Below are 23,409 nucleotides of genomic sequence, written 5' to 3' on the forward strand. Positions count from 1 at the left end.
AGCCCTGGGGCCCTGGGACATGAGATGATGGAGAGAGAAAGGAGGAGGACCCGGAGACTGTGTCCAGCGGGGAAGCAGGGGTGTGGTGTGCAGAGTACTGAGTGCCCAGCCGGGGAGGTGCCCAGGGAGTGGGGGCAGAAGAGAACAGGGGGAAATAAGGTGGAGGCTGTGAGGGTCTCTCTTAAGACGGAACAGATAAGTAACCTAGAGAAGGGAGAGCCAGATGGCTGGGCGACATCCTTGAGTGGGTGCGGGGACTGGGATGGGGTGCCTGGGCAGTGAAGGAGGAAGCAGGGCCACGTCTCGGATGCCAGGAGGTGGGGGGCACGTCGGCCTCATGTTGAGTGAGATGGAAGTTATGCGAGAGCCCAGCCCCAGCCCGAGCTGATCCTCTTCGGCCTTCCCAGCCCTCCGGGCTGTGACCCTAGGAGTGATCTTCACGGGGACGTGCTTTTCATGTCTGTCTTTTACTCTTAAACTGCCCCACAGTAGAATAGACCTTGGGGGGGGGGGGTTCAGTTGGATGAATTCCCACGCTGCACAGGTTGGGGCAAACACCACCGCAGTTGGCACTCAGAGCAGCTCCATCACCTGCTGGAATGTTCGGAGTCCCCACCTGCTAGGTGGAGGAGGGCAGGGTCTGGCTCAAAGGTCAAAGAAAAGTCACCTTGGCCATGCAGGCAGGAGCCGGGAAAGATCAAGGGACCAGGCAGGCAGGGTCTCTGCCCTTGGTGGGGGTGCCGAGGGGCCTCCAAACCCCGGCAGACATGGTGGCAGCAGTGAAGAGGTTTGGGAACCAGGGACCACAGGACCCATTGATGTCTGGTACTGGGGTCGGGGTCGAGGTGCCTCCACAGTCCATCTGGAGCTGGGGCAGGCAGACCAGGCAAGGGCCAGGGTCGGTGGGGGCAAGGCTGAGGGTTGCCCTCGGCCTCCTTCAACCTGAGAGGCCCATTAGCCATCCGAGGGGAGGTGAAGGAGCAGCAAGTGCGTAGGCCTGGCCTGCTGGGGGGGTGGGCCGTGGCTGCAGACTCAGGCGGAGGTGGTGCCAAGGGCGTTTATGGTCTCAAGGCAGTCTGTGGGCTGTGCGCGGCGTTGACAGCTTTGAGGGCAGCAAGGTCTCTTTGGGAGTGTAGTGATGGCGTGGTAGTGATGGAGAGGTAGTGATGGCCTGAGGACCCCGCCCTGGGCCTCTGGCATGGTCCCAGGCTGGGCAAGGAGCCTGAGGAGGCAACAAGGGCGCTGGCTCCGTTCAGCCTTGATGGTGCTTTCACTGGGACACACTAAACTCCACTGTGAGGACGTCCTCGGCCCCCGTGTGTGAGCTCAGGCCTCCGGGGCTCAGGCCTTCCCCTCAGAAACATTTTGCTGGTTCTCACCAAACTAGCGCTAGTGTCCCAGGAACTGACTGTGCCCTTCGGCGCTGGGTGGCCTGGAAACACCCCGCCATGAGACCAATACAAAACCATTTGTTAATAGCCCGAGATGTGAATGTGGGGAAATGGGACCTGGAGGAAAGCTGGAAGAGACTCAGGATGACACGAGGCGAGCTTAGAGCCCCAAATAGTCAAAGGTTTGAGCGGGCGGCCCTGGCACCCTCTGTTGATGACTGAGCGACTGCTCTGTGCCAGGCTCCAAGAATAAGCAGTAAATGGGGCAGATACAATCCCTCTCCTTGAGGCCAGTGACAAGACTGCTGTTAAAGTGAGTCTTTGATGACAGCCAGGCCAGAGCAGCAGAAGCTGGGGAGGGGAGGGGTGGCCACCCTTTTGGGGCGAAGACTTTGGAGTTCAGCCAGGGGCAAGGAGACCTGAGGATGGGTTTGAGCAGGGGCCTGGCCTGAGCATGTGACCCAGGTTGCAGTGAGGGGACCAGCTCAGCGAGTGGAAAGGTTGTAGCCAGGGTCATCGGACCATTGCTGGCATACTTACCACAGAGGCCCCAGGGGTCAAGGGCAATTTGCTTTCCTTTCTGTGACTTGAGGGGTGTGGCCAGCAGCTGGAGTAGGTGCTCTGCCACCGCCGTGGCTCCCCCACTGGAAGAGGCCCAAATAATGAGGCCACATCTGCAATGGCTACAAAAAGTGAATTCTACTTCTTTGCATTAAAAATATCAAATGATTCCCAGTTTCTGTGTTACCCCTATCTCCGAAGCCAGTCTGGGGGAGCTAAGGAACTGAGTGCAAATAAGTGGCCATCTGCTATCAGGAAGCTGTGGCTCCCCAAATTCAGAGAAAACCCTAACTAGATCTAAGACATGACGTTAGAAAATATCGATTTTCTGGAGCTCTTTGATCCCCTTTGTTGCACTCCAAAGACTGCGAGGCCGGCCTGGTTTAAACTGATCTGGGAGCACTGAGCTGGGCTGAGCAAGGCCGGCCCCAAGGTCCAGGTGCCGGAGGGTTGGAAGGGACTCCTTGTCGACAGTGAGATTCATGGTCTAATCGAGGAGCAGCAGACTCTCCTCTCGAGGCTGGAGGGTCAGGCTTTTCAGCTTTGCAGGCCAGGCCCCTGTCACAAGCACACAGCTCCGCCCTTGGATCTCGAAGACAGCCATAGACAGTGCATAAATGAATGCGCATGGCTACATGCCAGTAAAACTTTATTCAAAAGTCCAGGCTAGGGGCTAGAGTTAGCCCTTGGGCCACAGTTTGCCAACACTTTGTCTACACCAAGAAAACCAAACCCTAGAACCTTGGGCCTGGAAATGACTTTAGAACTCGTGTTGTGTCCACACACTCACATAGGGAGGGGCTGGCTTCTCATCCCAGCACATGGCCAGGTGGCTCATGTGGGGCCCAGCAGAGGCCTTCTCGTCAACTCTGGCTTCTAGAAGCAAGAGGGAGCCCAGGCTGGGGGACTAGGGAGGGACCAAAAGAGGCAGCAGCTCTCTGGCTTGTAAACCCTATGAGACTTGAGCACATGTAAGAGAGGGTGGAGCAGCCAGGGGAGGGAGGGACTAAAGAAACCGAGGAGCTAATTCTGGGAGCAGGTTCCTGCAGGTGCGGGACTCAGGGGGTGCCTGAGTTCAGCTGGGCCCGAGGGCCACAGTGGCTTGAAAACAGGGCGTTGTGGGAAGCTCTTCTCTGTGGGGAGCTATGCTGAGCTGAGGTCTGTAGATGCCAGCAGGGCAACCAGGGAACAAGGTGTAGAAAAGCCTGGCGGATTTCAGGGACTGACAGAAATTGTCTGACTTGGAGGGTGAAGAGAAGGAGGAGAGCACAGGATAAGCGAGCTTGGAGGGGCAGGGAGCACCAGATTGCAAAGGGCCTCTGGTGGCAGGAAGGGTCTGCAAAGGGCAGTGACAACCTAATCAGATGCACCCAGCTGCAGGCCAGGGAGCCCAAAGGTGACGCGAGGAACCGCCACAGTGCCTCAGGGCATCCAAGCGGGACAGGTTTGGTGGGCGCAAATCAAAAGTGGGACCATTTTCAGTCTTTGTCTCCAGATGGGGGCCTGGTGGGCTCTTGGGCCTGGAGCTCTGAGAAGAGACCTGGGTCACAGTCCGCGGTTATAGCCAGAAGAGCCCCAGAGCCATAGGCAGGGCTAGAAGATGGGCTTGGGGATGTGGACAGAGAGGAGGAGGGGCCGGACCAGGCCAGGGCCCCGAGGCACCCTGGGACAGAGGAAGAAGCAGTGGAGGAGACGGGGCCAGTGCAGCCAGCGAGGTAGGAGGAGGGCCAGGCAAGGGCAATCTCAGGGAAGCAAGGAGGAGTTTCCAGAAAGAGGGGCAGTCTGCTGTGTTGAGTGCCCCTGAGGGATCAAATAAGATGGAGACAGAGAAGTGGCCGCTGAGCTTAGCAGCAGGGAGACTGGTGGCCAGATGGGTCTGGCCGTGACAGGTGCTGGCTGCGGCCACAAGACCTGAGGGGACAGAGGAGAGGTCCCTAGAGAAGCCAGGGAGAGAGACCCACTCAAGCAAGGCCAGCAATGTGCCCATTGGCTGGGGACTTTCTCTCACCAGCAAGTCCTTCCGACTTTCTGGTAAGAGGAAGTGGAGAGCTCTCTCTCCAGCATTGTCCCTTTTCCAATCATCTTTCTGTTCTACCAAATTGGAATTCAGATCTGGCAAAGAGCCCAGGGGTCACCTAAGCCGGTGCAGGGAAAGGGGAGCCAAGAGTCCAGTGCGTCCATCACTTGAGTTCCAGAATATCTGTCCAGGTCGGCCTAGAGAGAGCCACTGCCATTTGTCCTGCTTGTGGATCAGTTGATGAGACTGAGACCCAAACCTGAAAACCCTCACCACAGCCAGGTAGAGCTGCCCCAAATGTTCTTGTCCAATGGTTGAACACTTGTCATGCAGTGCCCCCTGCCATTGACGAGGACGGAGCTCGCCAGCACCAGCCGGCCATTGATTGTCTCCTTCCTTCCTTCCTTCTTTCCTTCCTTCCTTCCTCCCTCCCTCCCTCCCTACTTCCCTCCTCCCACCTCGGGCCCCTGTCCCTCTACCTCCTGATCCAGATCCGGGTGGTGAAAGCATTCCGTAGCTCACTCTATGAAGGCCTGGAGAAACCGGAATCCAAGACCTCCATCCATAACTTCATGGCAACGCCCGAGTTTCTGATCAATGACTACACCCACAACATCCCGCTCATCGATGACACGGACGTGGACGAGAACGAGGACCGTCTGCGGGCCCCCCCACCTCCGTCCCCCAACCAGAACAACAACGCCATAGACAGCGGCATCTACCTGACCACGCACGGCACCAAGTCAGCTACCTCGTCAGTGTTTTCTTCCAGACCCGGGAGCCCGCTCCACAGCGTGGAGACGTCCCTCTAAGCAGAACTGCTCTTGGCACGCACACACCCGCACACATGCGCACTCGGGCGGGCAGCACAGGCCTGCAAGGAGGGTTCGGCCATGGCACTTGCAGGAAGCCAGTCCATTCAAGGCTTCTTACCCGGACCCAGGAGACGGAGGAGGAGCAAGAGGAGGAGGAGGAGGAAGGAGAAACTAGAGAGCCAGAAGAGCTATGTTCCCCCCTTTTTTCTATCAAGGCTTTTTTTTAATGAACACTCCAATTCCACCGGATGTTGTCCGTTTGGGCTATGCGCTGGGGCAGGGGGCCGGTTTCGGTTTATTGGGAGCTTCGTTGCACCCACTCGTGAGCAACTGGATCGATAGATTCATACAAAAAGAAAAAAGGCAAGTGCTGATTTGCAGGGCCGGGAAGGATGCCCCCACCCAGACAGCTCACCCCTGGGAACTGCCTGCAAATGTACCTGCCCTGCCGAGCACGCCCTTCCCAGGACACGTGTGCAGTCTGTATGTATGTGCGTGTGTGCATAGAAATGTGTGTGTGCGTATAGACATATGCGTACATGTATGACGATGCAGATTTAAAGAATAAGGAACTATTTATTGGCATGATACTTCCATTCTTCTTATCAAGTGTTTTCATTTTGAAATTTCATTATTTATTGAGGCAGGGTTTTTTCAGGGAACTAGACAGCAAGAATATCTTTTTGGTCGCTTGGGAACATGCCCGCCTTCTGCTCCCTTCCACCGTCCCTCCTCCGGGTCTTCCGGGCACACTTCCTGGGAATGTCACCCGTGAGTGTCTGGAGGAGAATATGGGGGGGCTCGGGGTGGGAGCAGTTACAGTCGGAACGTTTGCACTTTGAGACCCCTGCCTACAGAGGAAAAAACCTTTCAATGGAATTTTGTATTTCAAAGGAAAATGCCAAAGTATTGATGAGAATGACCCCCTCCAGTGGGTGGAAGGGGGAGTTTTGTTTTCAAGTTTTTTTGGTTTCAACTCCAATTCCAAGTCCTGAATTCTAGCTGGTGGGCTCTCTTTGTCCCCACCCCAACTTCAAGAGCATGAAGCACCGCCCCCTGCAGCGCCTGACCCCGCGGGAGAGCCAGGTGGAGGCGGGTTGCCTCGAGGCAGACAGAAAGCGCAGAGGAAGAGGAGCTGATGGGCACAGCGCAGACCCCAGCCCCCTCGGCGCTGCTGCCTGGATTAACACTTTTTGCTTTGGCAAAGGCCAAGAGGTTGTCACTTAGGCACCTCTAAAGCGACTGGGAAAGGTCCTCAGTCACCAGCCGCCTAAGCACTCTTCCGACCCTAGTCTTCTCGTTTAAGGACAAATATGACCCACAAAGGCGTGGATTTGTGTCTGCAGCCACCTATATGACACTGGGGAAGCGGATGCAGAAGCGAAGCCCCTGGGAGCGATGGCACCTCGTTGCTGTGCCTCTAATCAACCTGTGGCTCTTTCTTGAGAGTCCAGAAGGCTGAGGAGGTCAGCGCCACCACGTCAGCTGAGCACTTGGTCTGCAGGCGGGGAGAGCTGGGCCTGGGCTCGCCAGACGGTTCCCTCGGAAGCCTCTCCTTGCAGTGTGGGCACCCAGTGTGCCAAGCCTCAGTTTCCCCCAAATGCATGCTAACAGAGAGGGAAATGCAGAAAAAGCAGAGGTTCTTTTATCTTCTGAATGCATCTGTCTCACATTTTGCAGGGAGGCTGTTGGGGTCTGACCACAGCTCCCACACGTGCCTGTCGCTTGTGCGCGGGGCTGAGTCACTAGGGTACAGCTGGGAGCTGAGGGATGTAGGTGTGGCTGCGCATGCTCAGCAGCTGAGCAGCAGCTGGACTGGTGGCAAGGCTGGTTGGCCCATCACGTCCCCTCTCCAGCACCCACCAGCAGGGGCTCGTCTACCACCACCTGCATCTGTGAGTGTCCGGGCCGACGTCCAACACTCTGGGTGCCCACATTAACATCAGTGTCATGTCACCCCTGAGCAGGAGTAGTCAAATCTCAGGCAAAGGAATTTCGGTTAGAAAAGAAAATCCCACTTAAAATGCCAGCTACAGATAACTCAAAGCCATCCCTTTTTTCCAAAGGGCACATTGAGAATGTCACCCATTTGTAAATTGTTCCCTAATGTCCTCGTTTAAACAACAACAAAAAGGGCAACTCAATTTGTTGAGGGTCTGTGTGTTCTTAAACAAGAAATAAAATTGGAAATGTTGAAATTGAAGAAGATACGCTGCATAATGCCGCACTCACGGGCTTCTTCTCATTCTCTGTTGTGGACGCGCTGATAGACCAACATCCAGCTCCCTCAGTGCTGCTGTACAAAGTGTCCATCGTTAGTCCCTAGGTCGCCTTTCTGCGGGGCGTGGGCTTCAGAAACGGGGCGCCGGGAGCTCGGACCACGGCTCTGGCTTCTCCGCAGGCTTCAGGCTGAGGGGCCTGGCTCTGCAGGCAGCCCCTCTCTCTAAAGCATTATATTACCTGGAATGGCTTGGTCAACTGCGTTCAGTTATTAAGTATGTTTTACATTTTTATCTGCCTGTTATAAAGATGAACAAAAATATCTTAATGAGGAAGACCACAGATGCATAATAATTTAAAGTCTGTAGTTGAACTTCCTAATTTAAAGAATAGACCAAAATTTCTGTGTAAAAAAAAAAAAAAATGAAAGGCTCCTACAATCCCGGTCTGGGTAACGTGTGTGATTTATTATTTGGTGAATTTTCGTCCAGAACAAAAGAGAGGCGTCTTCATGCGCTTCGCTGAGCTGAGAGTGGCAGAGTTGCCCTGGGGGTGTGGCCGCCTTTCCAAACCTTGTGGAACAAACAGCAAGAGGCTGCCCTGGCCTGAAGGGGCAGAGGCGCTGTGAGTGGAGATGCGCATGATGCTGCTCTAACTGTCTTGCCCTGGAAGGGCCTGGTGTGAATGTCCAGGCCGCTGTCCCCAGAGAAGGGTGGGGGCGGAGGGCCCAAGATGATCACAACAAATCAACGTCAGCACACCAACGCAAACGCCAGAACCCTGACACATCCATCCCCAGAACCTTCCATCTTCCCAAGCTAAAATTCTGTCCCCATGAACCACTACCTCCTGTCACCTGCGTCCTCCTTGCTGTCTCTATGAATCTGACTGCTGTAGGGACCTCATGCAGACGGAATCATATAGCAGCTGTCCTTCTGTGTCTGGCTTATTTCACATAGCATGATGTCCTCAAGGTCCGTCCAGGTTGTAGCACGGGTCAGAATGTCCTTCCTTTTAAGGCGGAACAACATTCCAGTGTGTGGATGGACCACATTTTGTTCATCCGTTCACCTGTCGATGGGCACTTGGGTTGCTTCCACCTTTTTGCCACTGTGAATCATGCCGCTGTGAACATGGGTGTGCAAACATCTGTTTGAGCCCCTTTCATTCCTTTTAGGTATATATCCAGAAGTGGAATTGCTGGATCATATGGGAATGCTGTGTTTAATTTTCTGAGGAGCTGTCCAAGTGTTTCCCACCGCAGCTGCATCATCTTACATTCCCACCAGCAGTGCACAAGGGGTCCAGTCACGGACGTCCTCTTTAACCCAAAGCCACGGAAAGAAAACCCATTATTTCACTCGTTCGCTTGCTCCGTGGGTCATTCCCCCATTCATTCCTTCACTCCTCAGGTGTCTTTGAACACCTGTGAGTAGGAACATCTGTGCTCCGTGGCCCATCCCCTCTGCTTCACCAGCAGAGTGACAAAGGCAGCTCTGGCCCGAGACTTACAAATGACTACTGTGGCCATGGCGCCAAGACTTTGCATCTCGTTTCCTCACATTTCTATTTCTCCTCTCCACACATCACCGTTTTAGACTTGGCAGTGCCAGAGGACACATTTTCTGGGGAAGCTGCCAAGAAAGGAGAAAAATAGCAAATCCATCTTGAGCCATAAGGCTAAGTAAGTCTAGATTGGGCAAAACGCCCTATCAAGATAGCTGGTACCTTATAAAGAGATACTGTGCTCCCCCGAAAGACTCGTTCATTTGTGTCTGTGCACTCTCTTTTCCACTGACTTCCGCTATCAAATATGACACAGGTTCCCATGGGAAGAAATCAATACTTAGCCCGATGGCTTGGGGCCAGGGAGCACTACAACACCCACCCTGCACAAAGCTGGCTGCCATCTTCCCCAGCCGTGGTGCCTAGGAGCAAGGGCGCATGCCTGCAGCCTGGGGGCTTCAAACAACAGATGTGTCTTCTCTCCCGGTTCCGGAGGCCAGAAGTCTTAGAGGCAGGGGTTGGCAGGGTTGATCCCCCCGAGGGCTCTAGGGGAGGATCCTTCCTTGTCTCTCCCAGCTTCTGGTGTCGCCAGCAGGCGTTGGTGTTCCTTGGCATGCAGACACATCACTCCAGTCTCTGCCTCCTTCATCACATGGCTTCTCCCTGTGCATCTGTGTCTTCACATGGCACTCTCCCTCCGCACCTGTCTGTCTCTGTGTCTCTTCTCCTCTTCCTAAAAGGACACCAGTTGGGGCTGGCCTGGTGGTATAGTGGTTAAGTTTGCGTGCTCCACTTTGGCAGCCCGGGGTTCATGGGTTCAGATCCCTGGCACGGATCTACACACTGCTCATCAGCCATGCTGTGGTGGCGTCCCACGTAAAAATAGAGGAAGATGTTTTGTTACAAAATAGAGGAAGATGTTGTTTGAGGAGATGTTAGCTGAGAGCCAATCTTCCTCACCAAAAAAAAAAAAAAAAGGACACCAGTCATATTGGATTAGGGCCCACCCTACTCCTGTAGGATCTCATCTTCCCTTGATGACATCTGCAAAGACCCTACTTCCAAATAAGGTCCCGTGCCCAGGTTCCAGGGGTTAGGATGTGGACACATCTTTTGGGGGACACCATTCACTCCATCACAGTTCCTTCCACCCATTGACAGGCCGAGTAAGGCTCAGCCATTTATCACTTTACAGTAATTAAGATGTGCTCTGAACTGAAAAGCTCCTGGAAGCTTCAGGTTCTAGAAAATCTTATGTCAGTGTCTCATTGCTGACCTCTTTGAACCTGAAATAAAGGAGATGGAAGGTTGTATTTGTTTAATCTCCATTATTTTCTACAAAAGCCTCAGTAATAGGAAGCTAAAACAAACAAAACCGTTAGCACCACTGACTAATTCAGTGTCCTTACAAAGCAGGGCTGACCATGTCACATAGTCCCAGTGTCACATATGTCTCAATACTTTTTCTTCATCTCTGTTCCAATGACAACACACACCGAAGATGGAGCTTCAACCCCTGCTGCATCAGGAAGACACACAGATGGGCCCTGTGTGACAAGTGCTCAGATGACAGGCCCAGCAAGTCCTCAGGGCAGTATGACAGGCACACAATCGGCGATCACAGTCTGAGATCACTTGGTCCAACCTGCTCAATTTACAAAGTGGGAAACTGAGTCCCATAGAGAGAAAGGAACTTGCCTAATATTCGGTCATCATGAAAGAAAACCTAGACCCACAAAATCTCCAGAGACTGCAGGGAGCCCCAGCAGCCCAGAGCTTTCTGGGGTCATGCTTCCCTGGCTCAGTACCGTGGCTCTAGCTGGGGGCAGGATGCCCATGGAATCCCTAGGGAGCTTTATCCAACTATCCCCCCACTTCTTTCCACTAAGTCCTGGGGCGGGGGCGGGGAGGGAGCAGACTGGACCAGGCGCAGTCAGAGAGAGCTCTCCAGAGAGTTCTGCGCCCCCCCCACCTCCACGCAGCCCTCCCATCCAGAGCAGGATTCTGCTTTCTGAGGGCTAAGAAAACTGCCTCAAGTCAAGTGTGTGGGGCCGGCTGCTTCGCTGGAGGCTGAACCTGAGGAGATCCAAAGAATTGGAAGCTTCTATAGGAGCTGTGATCTTGTCGGGGCAAAGACAGAGAATCCAAAAGTGACACATCCGTCTCTGAGTTCCATTCAAATCCACAATGAGCGCTGGCCAAAGGCAGTGCCCAGTCAACACCCGGCAGGCAAGGCCGGGGGTGGCTGGGCGGTGCCTGGGCCTGGCCTGCAGGAAGGAAGGGCATGACGGCAGTCAGGTGCTCTTCAAACAGCAGAAGGCAGAAAGGACCAGCGAGAGAGCCGAAGCTGCCCTCGGAGGCCTGCCGGCTGGGCCCTTCACCTTCCACACTCCACGCTCAGAGCCCCAGTGCTGGCCCTGGGCCTGGATGCCAACCCTGTCCTCAAAGGGCTCCCAAATGAGCTGGGTGGACAGACGTGAAAAGGACACAGTAGAAAAGGAGACATTTACTCGGACCCCTCGCCCTGAAGACAAATAACACAGTCACTTCGTAAACTCAAGCAAGCCCCACTTCCTCACTTGTCACCAGTGTGTGACCCCTCCCTGTGCCCCCAAGCAGGGATGAACACTCCGAAGCACCCTGGTGGACCCGCAGCCTCCATTCCTGTGGGTGCTGGAAGGCATGACGGCGGTCTCCTGAGCCCATGATCCCCTGGGAAGAACCTCCCAAACTCAGGGAAGTGCCTGGCCAGTCCCCCGGCTCCCCTACCGCCGCATGTGGAAGAACAGTCCCGCCAGTGTGCGTTGAGCCCAGTGGGGGCTCCCAGGGGGAACAAGCCAGCTGCTCTGTTTCTCTGAGGCACCCAAGAGCAGGCCCTCCTGAAGAAAGGCCTTTTGAGTGGGAGTCGGGGTGCCACAGCTCTAAGATTCTCTAGACTCCCCATCTAGACTCACTGTCTTGACATTTCAAACATCCCGTCTATTACTTTCTAGTTACATGTTGGTCAGATCTGGGTTTTTTGAACCCAAATGATACCCCCTAACTCCTCTTTCCAAAATTTATGCTCACTCTCCAAGCAGGACAATTGCCAAGCCCTGTGAACGTCCCAGTGGAGGGAGAGTGAGGACACGTGGGCTCTTTTAGGGGACGCTGCCGTGACATGGGCACACACTGTGCCAGCACACCCTCAGGAAGAGAGGGAGGGCCTGACCCAAGAATGCCTCAGGAGCACAAGGGGCCACAGAGCAAAGACAGGGTGTCTCCGTTGATTTGTATCATCTTTTATTACACAAAATAAAATTCCATCTATGTTGCACATTCATACTTCCTCTAAATCTGGCTTTTAAAAACTCCCCAGGGGTGCAGTCCCATCTGTTCTTTGATTTTCCTTCCCATGACGTCACATCTCAACTGTAGTCGGTATCCTCTCAAAGGACAAAAGCAGACGTGGACGCTGGGGGCTGCCCCACACAGCGCACTCCCGGCCTGACCACTGGAGGCGCGGCCCCGCCAGCGTCTGGACCACTGCTGCCGGGGCCAGTCAAAGCATGAGAACCAAAGCGGCAGCATGTCATCGCCTTCACCAGCCCGTCTCCAGCAGCACAAAACCTGTCCTCCCAGCCGGTCTTCTGGGGACTGGGCGTCACGGTGATGTGGTGGCGCCGTCCCCAGGCAGCCGGGCGTCCGGGCTTCTCTTTGGGGAGGCCTGGACCAGGGCCTTAGGGGATCTCTGTGTCCATGGTATAAATCTGAATGAGATCAGACACAATGTTATCAATGATTGGCTTGGTAAGGTCGTCACTAAACACCTAGAAAGGAGAAGGAAAACAGGCTGATTAGATTCCCTCTGCGTTAACCGAGGCGCCTCCCACTAAGCACAGACTCACACTGCAGGGGCCAGCCCGCGGACTTGGCTATCAGAAACGATGTTGGCTCTCTGCAAAGCCGGTTCAGTTCCAGCCTACCAAGGCTGACCACAAAGCAGGGAACCTTCCAGACGGAAGAGCCTTGGTGATCATCCAATCCAGATAGGAGAGGAGACTTGTCCTGGGTTACACAGGGAGTAGGTGACAGAGCTGGACCTGGAGCACCGGTTCCTGCCTCCCCAAGGACTCTCTCAATACTAGGGTCTCTGGGGATCTTGGGAGAGGAGGGGGTGGGAGTCCATTTCCAAAAATAGGCAGGGTAGATCACCTGGACCCCACCCCACCCTAGGCTTTCCCCTGGGGAACACCGGGACTGCTCTACAGCCTGGACCGGACAACCTCTTGACCGCGCTGGAGAGCTTTAAAATTGTAAGGTGAGTCCCTAGGGGCACGGGGCTAACCCTGCACATTCCCAAGGAAGGTCTGGCCTTGACCCCCGGCTCCTGAGAGGGGACCTCTATGCCCCTGGCACATCCTGCCTGATGAGAAGGTCTTGGTTTGCCCGGGCCAAGGGCCCTGCCAGGCAGTCTATGCTGACAGCGTGATTTGTGGTGGGGCCTTGGGCCGCACACAGCAGCCTGACCTCCAGGGCACAGAGACTGAGTAACTGAGGTCAGGCCCTCGGGCGCTCCAGGCCTACAGGACCCAGCCCCAGTAAAGTCCCTAGGCACCATGGCTCCAGGGGAGCTTCCGTGGTGGCAGTACTCCGTGCATGTTGTCACACGTCATTGCTGGGAGAAACTGTGCTGCCACCCAACTCCACTGGCAGGGGACCTGGAAGCTCCTGCCTGGTCTCTCCCGAACCCGCCCTACAACCGCCCCTTTTCTCTTTGCTGGTTTCACCCTGTATCCTTTCACTGTAATTAACCAGAACAACCATAACCACGAGGACAATGGCTTTTCTGAGTTCTGAGAGTCCTCCTAGTGAAGCATCAGGCCTGAGGCTGCTCTTGGGGTCCCCTGACCACATGGGAAGTAAAAAACAAAACAAGGATCCCTCGATTGGATGCCGTAGCCCCTTTGGGCCCAGGGGTTGCTGCCTGGGGAACCAAGGTACCACAAGGGTCAAGGCCTTGGGCTGAGCCAGGGCAAAAACTGGACTTGAGTCCATCCCTTCCATGTCCACAGCCCTCAAAGAAAGCTAGGACCCTCCACAGGCGACCACCTTAGGTGGGAGACAGTGACCTGCAAACCCTGAGCCAGAGCTCAGGAAGATTGGCTGACTCACCCTGGACTCTAGGTGGAAAAGAAATATTTCAGAAATATGGGTTTGTTCATCAGGTTCCACTATCTGTGTGCTCCTAGAGACCCCAAGCTGAGAAATGACCATTAAAAATACAAAGTAGTCCATGGCCAAAAGGTGGAAGCAACCCAAGTGTCCATTTATGGAGAAATAGACAAACACAATGTGGTCCATCCATCCCATGGAATAGTACTCAGCTCTAAAAAGGAGGGAAACTCTGACACGCGCTACTGCTTTAGAGTCAGCGCCTCGTCCACCCAGAGGCCCAACCCAGCTTGGCACAAAGGCTGGCCCTGCCGCTAGCGCGCTTGCGTGCAGGCAGGCTTCTGGCAGGGAAGCACAACAAGCTCTGCCAAGTCTCCTGACGAGCACGGCAAAGCCCCAGCCCACAGCAGACAAGCGACAACAGAGAGGCGGTTGCTGCAGGGAGTGGCGGCCGAGAGCATGCGAGGAGGAAGAGGGTTTCGCAAATCACACATAAGCGTCCCAGGGCTGGGCAGGCAGGGGTGCCATCGGGAGCCGCTCATCGCAAGGCAGCTGGCCAGAGCACCTCTCAAGCCCAAAGGGTGCCAGGATTCTGGACACTCCTGGTGCACGCAGCCCAGAGCCTTCCAGAAAAGGTGAAGAGCTGGGTGAATATGAGTGTGCTACTCCAAAAGGGGCCACTTCTTCCAAGTTTTAGCAATTACCAGGTAAGTCTGTGTTGCCCAGAAAACTGGCCCATGGCATCGCTGCTTGCCGACGCTCTTCTGTCAGGAGGCCGAAAGCAGGAAGCAGCGGCGGCGCAGTGCCACCCAGTGAAGAGAAAGGAGGGCAGAAAGGCAGACACATGGGGGAGAGCCGCGACGGACGATGGGGAACAAAGCACGACATCACAGATGCAAGCAGCCGAGGAACAGGGGCCACCATGCCCACCAGATGCCCTCAGAGAGCAGGGCTGCGCAGTGGGGAGCCCCTTCTGCCACACCAGATTCCAACAGAGCAGGGACACTGCAGTCACATGATCTAGAAGTCCCCAAGAAGCCCCAGTATGGAACAATCCTTTCTGTCCACACAGAGGCCCTTTCACCGCAACACTGCTCCCAGGGGGTTGCGTCTGCCCTGAGATGGGGGCTGCAGATGCGTTTGTTCAAAGACACGTGAGCACCGATTGTGTGTCCGGTCCAGGCACCGGACAGGGGCAGGTGATGAAGCAGACAAGACCCTGTCTCTGCGATTAGTCTGCTGTGTGGGGGATGAGACAGGCAATAAAGGACAGCAAAGCAAAGAGGAGGAAACGCTGTGGTCTCCCAGGGAGGGCAAGCAGGCCAGGGGGAGGGAGCATCAGGAAAGGGTGAGGCACCATGTGGGGCAAGGCGGGGGGTGGGCAGGTGTGGGCCCAGGAAGGCACCAAGGGGGCACCCTCAGTTCAGGAAACAGATGACACATTTTAGATTTCTGGCCACTGTGGGTTTGAGGAGAGGGGTGGGGCACAAAAAGGAGAAACCTTCAGTAATCTCAAAGTCAGCTTACGTAGAAGCTCATTCTAGGACAAGGCCAGACAATAAGGTGTTATGAGAAAGGAAGAGCAAACTCCAAGCATGGGAAAGGAAAAACAGAAAATGATCCCTAAATTCCATTATTTTGAGAAGCAGGGGGACTGCTCAGGGAAAATCGGACAGGACTGCAGAAGTCCTTGAGCAACGCCCTTCCGACGGACAGATCTCAACTGGCTCTCTACAAACTACGCTTTGGATTCAGTAGGTCTGGAGGAGGCCGGGGAATCCATCAATCACTCATCAGTCTCATCTCTCTATCCACCCATCTATCCGTCCATCCCCCCATCCACCCCCTACCGATCTATCCAGCATCTGTCTATAGCTATCACCTGTCTACCTGTCCATCGGCCTCCATGTTTTTAGAGCACCCGTTACACAGTCCTGCGTCACTTAACGACGGGGACACGTTCTGAGAAATGCATCGTTAGGCGATTTTGTCATTGTGTGAACATCACAGAGTGCATTTACACAAACCTAGATGGTACAGCCCACTACACACCTAGGCTACATGGTACTAATCTCATGGGACCACCGTCGTGTAAGCAGCCTGTCACTGACCGACACGTCATGATGCAGTGCAAGACTGTACTTGTTCTGATGTGAAGCCAGGTTTATTAACCTCTGATCTGCAACAAGCTCGCACTCAAGCCAATAAAAGTGCTTGGCTGAGCTCAGTGGTTCTCAACTGGGGGCGACCCCACCCCGGGACATTTGGCAATGTGTGGAGACATTTTGGCTGTCATCACTGGTGGAGAGGGTGCTCCTGGCATCTGATGGGTGGAGGCCAGCAATGCTGCTCAGCATCCCACAGTGCCCAGGATGGTCCGGCACAGACACTGATCCGGCCACAGTGTCCACAATGCCAAGGGGAACAAGTTCTGCCTTAGACTATTGTGACAGGGCATCTGCAAGCTTCTACATCCCCAAGTAGCCCACATCTTTCTTTGTGGATAATTACCACAAAGAAACACGAACACCAGGTACAGGAACTTCCGAAAGTCCTTAGGCAATGGAAAGGGGGACACACGCCAGTGCACTGAGCAGTCACCTCACCTGCCACCATGGCTTCTCGGCCTCAGCCTCGGCGGGCACCTCGACCCCATAGGCCTGCAGGGCCAGGTGGAGCACTGCCACGGCTATGTGCTGAGCCCGGAACCGGAGGCACAGCCCCCCGTGGTAGCTGTCCCGCAGCAGGGCCCAGGCAGTGACGGAGACGGGGGTCCGCTGCCAGCTGTAACGATTCAGCCAGTTCTTGAGGGAAATCAGGTAGTGGAGCAGGTACTGCAAAGACATGCCAGTCAGCCAGTTGGCCTTCGGGGCTCAGGCCCCCGGTTGCCTGCCTCCTCACTGCGAAGCACGGTGGCCCCTCCACCCGCCAGCCACTCTCCCCTCAGCTGTCTCAATGTGTACAAAACACAGATGGGATCGAGTCACTTCCCTGTTCACACGCTCCAACAGCTCCCTGTGTCACTTAGGAAAAAGCCCCAGTGCCTTCCACTGGCCTCCAAGCCCTGCCTCGCCCTCACCTCACCCTCCCGCTGTGTTTGAAGGCACCAGGCGCGCTCCACCTCAGGGCCATGGCACGCACTGCTGCCTCCACCTGAAATCATCTCATGCCCACTCCAGTCCCCACGTGCCCACCCACTCTCATCCTCCAGGCCCAGCTCCTGAAACCTGCCTGGGCCACTCTGGATGGCCACCCCCACCTCAATCCTTTTCCATCACGTGGCCCTGCTCTGGCCACCATCGGAAATCATTCTGCTCATCCCCTTGCCCGACTCAAAGAAAAGCTCCAGAAACAGCAGCCTTATCTGCAGAACAGAACAGTGTGCCCTTGCACCCAGCCCGAGGCTGGGGTCAGTGGTCACAGGATGCCTGCCTTCAGGACTAGAGACCGGGGACTGCGTTCCCCAGCAGTGCCGTCCTCGGCTGTCAACTCTTCATGACCTTCCAGCTCAGCCGTCTGCCAGCTCCCGCTCCGGGAAGGCAGCTGCTTTGCCCAAAACTCACACTCTACTGAACACACTGCTGAGCCCACACGAGTGGCCCGAACACATGGACCTGGGACTCCAGCCTGGAGGAGGCAGCGGTTCTTTGGCTGCTTTCCAGCCCATCCTAACCCAGAGCAAAGGGAGAGCTGCCGGACTCCTGGCCATGAGGAGCCCCGCTCTCCAGCCCAACAGTCCCCGAGGCCAGCTGAGCACTGTTCCTCCCCAGACTCAGTGCCGTGACTGCCCCCGGCAGAGCCAGGGCGACTCCTGCCTTCCCCTTGGGTGTTTGTCAACCATCTTGCCGACCGAAAACACAAGGGTTTCGAAATCTCCACCAGGGGTTTCAGGGATTTAGGAAGGCGTTTAGAAGGATGGGAGTAAGACTATAAAACAGGCAACATGAAGGACCGCTGAGGTGAGGGAGTTATTCTGTATCTTCACTGTGGTGGTGGATACAAAAAGATACACACGTGATACAACTGCATAGCACCTCCCAGGCACAGCACACAACCAAGTAACCACCCGAACCAGGGGGACTGCATCCATGCCAACACCCTGCCTGTTCCATTGTATTCAAGTTTTACAGAATGTTTCCATTTGGGGAGACTGGGCAAAGGCTCCATATCAAATGTGATCTCTGTTATTTCCTCTGACTGCTTGTAAGTCGACAATCACCTCAATGAAAATTTCAATGAAAAAGAAACAAAATCCTGGCACAGAGCAGGATGTGACACACACACACACACCCTCCCCCCCCCCCCCCCCGCTCTCTCTGCAGGCCACCCTTCCAGGCTGCCTGCACAGGGGCCTGGGGCCCCCAAAGGATGACATCCAAGTGCTCTAAGGGTTTCACGTGTCCCTTTGCTGCTGTTGGAAACAGTTCTTCTGTTGGGCCCTTATGTTCCTAGCAGTTAAAGTGTGCTACTGAACTCGAGCAACTTGGCTTTGTGCGGGGTTTCTAAGCACAGTGGAGCTGCATGCGAGCTCCGAGGCAGAGCACCAACTCTTGGTGACAGGGACTCGGGAAGGTCAGGAAACCAGCCCTGTTCCCCTGTGGCTCACTGAGCACACAGACTATACCAGTCACAGGAACTGCTTCAGAGGGTGGCCCAGACTCCAGCTTGTGGCCACAGCCAGGCGAGCCGAAAAGGCAGATGCTGGAATCAGAACTGCCTGAGGGAAGTCCGCAGCAGGCCAGGAGAGGGCGCCCAAGCCCCGCACCAGGAGCAGTCAGGAGCCCATGTGCTCCCGGGGGTTAGAGGGGTGCACTTTCAGGATGAAAAACAGAGGCTTGTGCCTGAAGACACAGTTGTCAATTCCCCAGCACGCACCTTGTGTGGGTGCTGGAACGAGACTTGGAAACGCAGAACTCTCAGCACGAGGAGCTCACACTGCACGATGCTGTCCCGGAGCGCCCAAAAGTGGGAGTCCAGCTCCAAGGGCTCGCTGCCTGGGTGAAGGCACCTGCGGAGAAACGACCATGCTTAAGGCGACCAGAGAGGGGCCCTGAGGAAGAGTCCCGTAAGTCCCACGATGCCCAGATACAAACCCCAGTGTCCTCTGGCCACAGACTAACATCGGGCCCTTCTCCCTCTGTGTAAGTCCCTCTTTGTCCACACGTCTAGTGTTCAGGATAAAAACCAAAACCAACAGAAGAAAGATGCCAGCTTCTAGTTCTAGCCCCACTGGGCTGCCCCATATCACTCAGCAAGATGTCCAGTGTAAAGATGGGCTCTCCGCAATTGCTCCAGGAGAACCAGAAGTTCTGGCACGCCGGGTTGGTCATGGTCATGCTTCCGGGTACAGTCAGCCTGGCAGCAGGACAGTCTTCATCACCTGGGGTGGCAATGCCCAGGGCACTCACTCTGGGCTCAAGGAGGGGATCTAAACATATCGTGGGGATGATGTATCCAAAAGAGTAAATGTATTTCAGCTTCACGTTTCGCAGATTGTCTTTCCTTCGTTCCAAATCTTTCTGTCCTTATTTACACCAGATACATCCACAACCTTCCCACCCACCCAAGATCATCAAGATGTACGAGAACAGGATTCACACTCAAGTGATCAAAATCCTCTGCCGATGACTCAGCCTTCCTAGCTCCTTACTCGTCTTCCAGTTTCCCCACAGAACCCCAGCCGGGTGCCCACATCTCATTACCGATCCACACAATCTCCCCTTCTGCAGCCTTCCTGCTGGAGACCCAGCAATTACGGGGGGACCCCAGCTGCCCACCCTTAGGCCTCTCTTCTGTTTTTCTCTTAGTCTTTCACTGTACATGGCTGCTTGGGCCCAGCGCTGCTGCACACAGACAACTGTGCACACACCGGGGTGAGAGACACTCCTTACCAACTCTGACTCAGTTCCTCACAGCATTTAAATAAGACGATTGCCCAGCTGGCTCTACACCCTCTCCTGCATGGCAGGCTGACCTGCAGGGCCCACAGAACCCAACTGATTCCATCTGTCCTGTCCAAGATTCCAGATGAATCTTCTTTGATACACCTTTCCAAGCCCCCTCTGCTCCAGCTGTGCTCCCACCCACCCCAGTGACCCTCTCTTACCCACCCCCCTCCACACTCCCTCTGGCCCAAGCTTCTCTCCCACAGACGCCCCTGGGCTTCTGCCACCAGGCTCGTTCTCGCCTTTGCTGCTAGTGCTTCCGGCCTGGTTCAAGGCCACTCAGGTGCTTCCTTCCGAGCTTGACTACTAGAGTCTGGAGGGCAGGCCCAGTGGGACCCTTCTCTGCCCTCCCATCGGGGTAGACGCCCAGAAGCCGTTACCTGTTGGACACGTTGATGATGTCACGAGTACGCAGATGCTGCTCCTCCACTTTGCCGGCCAAGTAAAGGGAAGACATGGCAACCAAGTAGGGGTCATAGGCATCCAGGTTGATCTCGCAGAAGAACTTATGATAAATGGTACAAGCAGTGGCGATGGGAATGGACTGCATCCCGAGCTTGACACCTACCGAGAGAAAGCAGGCAGGAGAGGACTTAAACCCAGTGCTCCCCCACTGTGAAAGGGTGAGGGGAGCCGCTGTGCTGGGCCCCAAGGGTGCGCATCCCTGCTCAGACAGGACCGAGAGTTTGGAGCCTGGCTGGCAGTGGCAGTGGGTCTTTCACTGGGTCCTCTACGGAGGGGTTTAGAGGCAGGCTTCTCAGACTCTAAAGGACTAGCCAGCCCCTGGCGGGGGGGGGGGGGGGGGGGGGGAGAGGGGTGGGCTCAAAGGCAGCACCTCCTTCAGTGGCTCTGCAGAGTCCACACTTCTACCAAGGCCCCAGGTCGTGCTCTAGCTACAGATGTGCAGACCATACTAGGAGAGGGAAGGCTCAGACTACTGCTCAGTTAGCACTGGGTGTATCAGCTTCTGCACAACATCTGGGAAAGGACCACACACTGCTGTGTGTCTGTTTCTGCCTTAGCAAACATTTAACTAGAGGTTGCCCCTGCCCCTGCAGCTCACCTAACCAAAATCCTCCCAAGATGACAAGAGGGAACAAAGGCCTCTGAGCATCAGACACCACAGTCCTGATGCTACAGGTCAAGATTATGCTCAGCAATGATTTCCTAGTCTGTAGATTAGAAAAAGCAGGAAAAGCTAGCACGGTGACCGCCAAAGGCAACCCAGGGCAGAGCAGGAGAAAAGTAGAGCCCATGGCCACAGCCAGGCACCAGGGAGGAAGCCTGCCATGCTGAAAAGGGGACAGAACTCAAAGAACCAGAGCTCGGTGGTGTGATTTGGGAGTTAAAGCCCATCCTCCGCCCCCAGCCCCAGACAGCAGCTAAGGAAAGCACTGCATCGGGTCACAGAACCAAAACAGATTCACAGTGGCCAGGTTAGCAAGCGAAGTTTACATGACCTCCAATAGGCTGAAAGAAGAAGGTGGAGAACAAGCAACCAACAATCATTAGGATTCCACTCAACATCCGCCACCTAAGAAGGTACATTAGTTCCCTAGGGCTGCTCGAACAGACTTTCGTAAACTCAGTGGCTTCAAACAACACACCTTTATTTTCTCTTACAATCCTGGTGGTCAGAAGTCCAAAATGAGTCTTAGGAGCCTAGGCTCAAGGTGTCAGCAGGGCTGGTTCTTCTGGAGGCTCCAGGGGAGCACCTGTTCCCTTGCCTTTTCCTTCTTCTAGAGATGCCTGCAGTCTTTGGCTCGTGGCCCCTCCCTCCATCTTAAAGCCAGTGGTGCAGCAGCTTCCACCTCTGCTTCCCTCACCACCCAGCCTTCTCCTCTGCCTATCACTCCTCCGGCCTCTCTCTTAGGATGGTGTGACTACATCGGGCCCACCAGATCATCGAGGAGAGTTCCCCCATGTCAAGATACTTAATCTCTTTTGCTACATGAGGTAAGAGCCACAGATCCCAGGGATTAGGATGGGAAGATCCTGAGAGGACTAGTATTTAGCTTGGCGCAGAAGGCGAGGGTATATGCAATACACTTTGTAAACAAGTCTTTTAAAAGTGATACCTAAAGACCTTTTAGCGTTTCAAGGTTTAAACTTCAGTTACATACACAGTTCCTGCACGGACCGCATTTTCAGAGATGTCAGATAAGGTCGTAGAGCTGCACGTGGCCCTCCAGGTCTCGTTTTACACAGCAAAGCCTCCCTCAGAGGACGGCTAGCTTCCCTGGTTTACGCGGACCCTCCGAGCAGATGGGTGGCAGCATACGAGGGGACACTGCCATCCTTCCTTCTACACTTCACAACTCTTCTTGGAAATTAAATGTACAAATCACTGGGATTAACGGTCCTGCACTATTTCCGCAGACGCGGCCCACCTTGACTTGAAAGCAGACTCACCCAAACCCCTCTGCCTCGGAGTAACACAGTAACAAAGATCGGAAATAAGCGGCTGCCGGCCGAGCCAGATACTATTGACAGAGAAACAATGTTTCTACCGGGATCCGCTAGGCTGCCTCGCCTAGCCGGAGAGCCGGGCGCCCGACCCCAGTGCGCACAGCGTGGCGGGCCTCCGAACGCGAGCCGCCCCGGGGCTCGGGGCGACGGGACCTCCCCAGCACGACTGGTCACGAGCCTCACCAACGGCGGGCTCCGAGAGGTTCCGTGAGCCCGAACGCCACGCAGTGTCCCCGCAGGCTGGGAGACAGGGGTGGCCGCCTGCCAGCGGGGCCGCGGCCTCGGCAGCTCTCTGCCAGGGCCTGCGCGCCAGCCCCGCCGTGGCAGTGACCGCGGCGGCCCGCAGCCCACGGCCCGGGACGCAGGGCGCGGCGGCGAGGCCGGGCCTCCCTCCGGGCCCCCGCTCGAGCCGGCGGCCTCTCCCTCCGCCCAGCCGCGCCCGCGCCGCGTCCTGTGGGGCCTTCTTCGGGGAGCGGGTCGCCGTCCCGGAGGCCCGGCCCTCCCACGGCGGGGTCGGGGAAAGCGCGGCTCGGCGGCCCCGGCCAGCCGGTCCAGCCCGCGCGGGGCCCGCCTCTCCCCGGCCGGGGTTACCTGCCTCCATGATGAACCTCGTCACTCGGAAGTGCACCCTCGCCTCGGGGGCCGGCCGCCCCTCGGCGCCCCGCGCCACGTCCCCTCCTGCACAGCTCTGCGGGCCAACGGCCTCCATGGGGCCGGCTCCGCGGCCCGGCCGCCCCCCCGAAGGAGCAGCGCCCCCAGAGCGCCGCTGCCGGCTCCGGGGGTCCTCGCGGCGGGCGCGGCAGCCCCGCCCCGCCCCGCCCCGCCGGCCCCCGCCCCCCGGCCGGCCCGCCCCTCCCCTCCCCTCCCTTCCCCTCCCCTCCCCCTCCTCCCCCTCCCCCTCCTCCCCCTCCCTCCCTCGGGTGAGCGCGCGGCTGCGCGCACGGGGTGGGCCCGGCCCAATGCGCAGGCGCAGACGCAGAGGCCGACGTTGCCGGGCGGTTTGCGTGGCCCGCCCCGCCCCTGGACGCCTCCGGCCTCCTCCCGGGACGCCGCCCGCCGCCCCGCCCGAGGGAACCTCGCGCTCCGGCCCCAGGGCCATTCCGCCGACCCCGGAGGTCACGCGCAGCACCCTGGGCGCAACCGGCCGGGCCACTCCGCGAGGGTTCAGCGAGGTCTCGGGACTGGGGCTGGGGCGCGAGGGCACCTCCGGGCGCCTGAGCTGCAAGTCCCTGCGGTCCCAGCGAGGTGTCGCTCCAGACTGGTGGCCCAGCGTAATTTAGGACGGGGGCAGTTGGCGGCGTCTGCCAAGCCCTGGTCGAGGGGCGCGTACG

The 23,409-nt window shown here is 56.2% G+C and overlaps 2 protein-coding genes across 21 annotated transcripts in view; one reads left to right on the forward strand and one right to left on the reverse strand.

The window, feature by feature from the left end:
- Nucleotides 1-7,448, forward strand: part of ATP2B3 (ATPase plasma membrane Ca2+ transporting 3) — a 71,768-nt gene extending 64,320 nt beyond the window's left edge. For all 17 annotated transcript variants that reach the window (XM_070258472.1, XM_070258466.1, XM_023634438.2 and 14 more), the window contains one exon: nucleotides 4,461-7,448. In XM_070258472.1, coding sequence (XP_070114573.1) covers nucleotides 4,461-4,486 — 26 coding nt within the window. In that variant the 3' untranslated portion in view covers nucleotides 4,487-7,448. The remainder of the gene's footprint in view (nucleotides 1-4,460) is intronic.
- A 4,327-nt stretch (nucleotides 7,449-11,775) lies between these two features.
- CCNQ (cyclin Q) lies at nucleotides 11,776-22,898 on the reverse strand. 4 transcript variants are annotated; one of them, XM_023633262.2, is made up of 5 exons: nucleotides 22,670-22,898; nucleotides 19,990-20,173; nucleotides 18,540-18,672; nucleotides 16,271-16,498; nucleotides 11,776-12,319 (listed from the first exon to the last, which is right to left on the reverse strand). In XM_023633262.2, the coding sequence occupies exons 1-5, from the start codon at nucleotides 22,785-22,787 to the stop codon at nucleotides 12,230-12,232; spliced, it is 753 nt and encodes a 250-aa protein (XP_023489030.1). In that variant the 5' UTR covers nucleotides 22,788-22,898; the 3' UTR covers nucleotides 11,776-12,229. The 4 variants fall into 4 exon arrangements, with proteins under 4 accessions (XP_023489030.1, XP_023489031.1, XP_023489032.1 ...); XM_023633263.2 differs by having other exon boundaries at nucleotides 11,776-12,259; nucleotides 22,670-22,897; XM_023633264.2 differs by lacking the exon at nucleotides 22,670-22,898 and adding an exon at nucleotides 21,733-22,195.
- Nucleotides 22,899-23,409: the final 511 nt, after the last annotated feature.

Source organism: Equus caballus, chromosome X (genome assembly GCF_041296265.1).
Source record: "Equus caballus isolate H_3958 breed thoroughbred chromosome X, TB-T2T, whole genome shotgun sequence".
Taxonomy (NCBI): domain Eukaryota; kingdom Metazoa; phylum Chordata; class Mammalia; order Perissodactyla; family Equidae; genus Equus; species Equus caballus.

Bases quoted from the DNA above. Each gene is read 5' to 3' on its own strand.
- CCNQ (XM_023633262.2), bottom strand. From the start codon at position 22,787: ATGGAGGCCGTTGGCCCGCAGAGCTGTGCAGGAGGGGACGTGGCGCGG. The intron at 16,499-18,539 runs GTGCGTGCTGGG...ATGTCTTTGCAG, and splicing joins CGTTCCAGCACCCACACAAG to TACCTGCTCCACTACCTGAT. The intron at 12,320-16,270 runs GTGAGGTGACTG...TCTCCTTTCTAG, and splicing joins CCGAGAAGCCATGGTGGCAG to GTGTTTAGTGACGACCTTAC.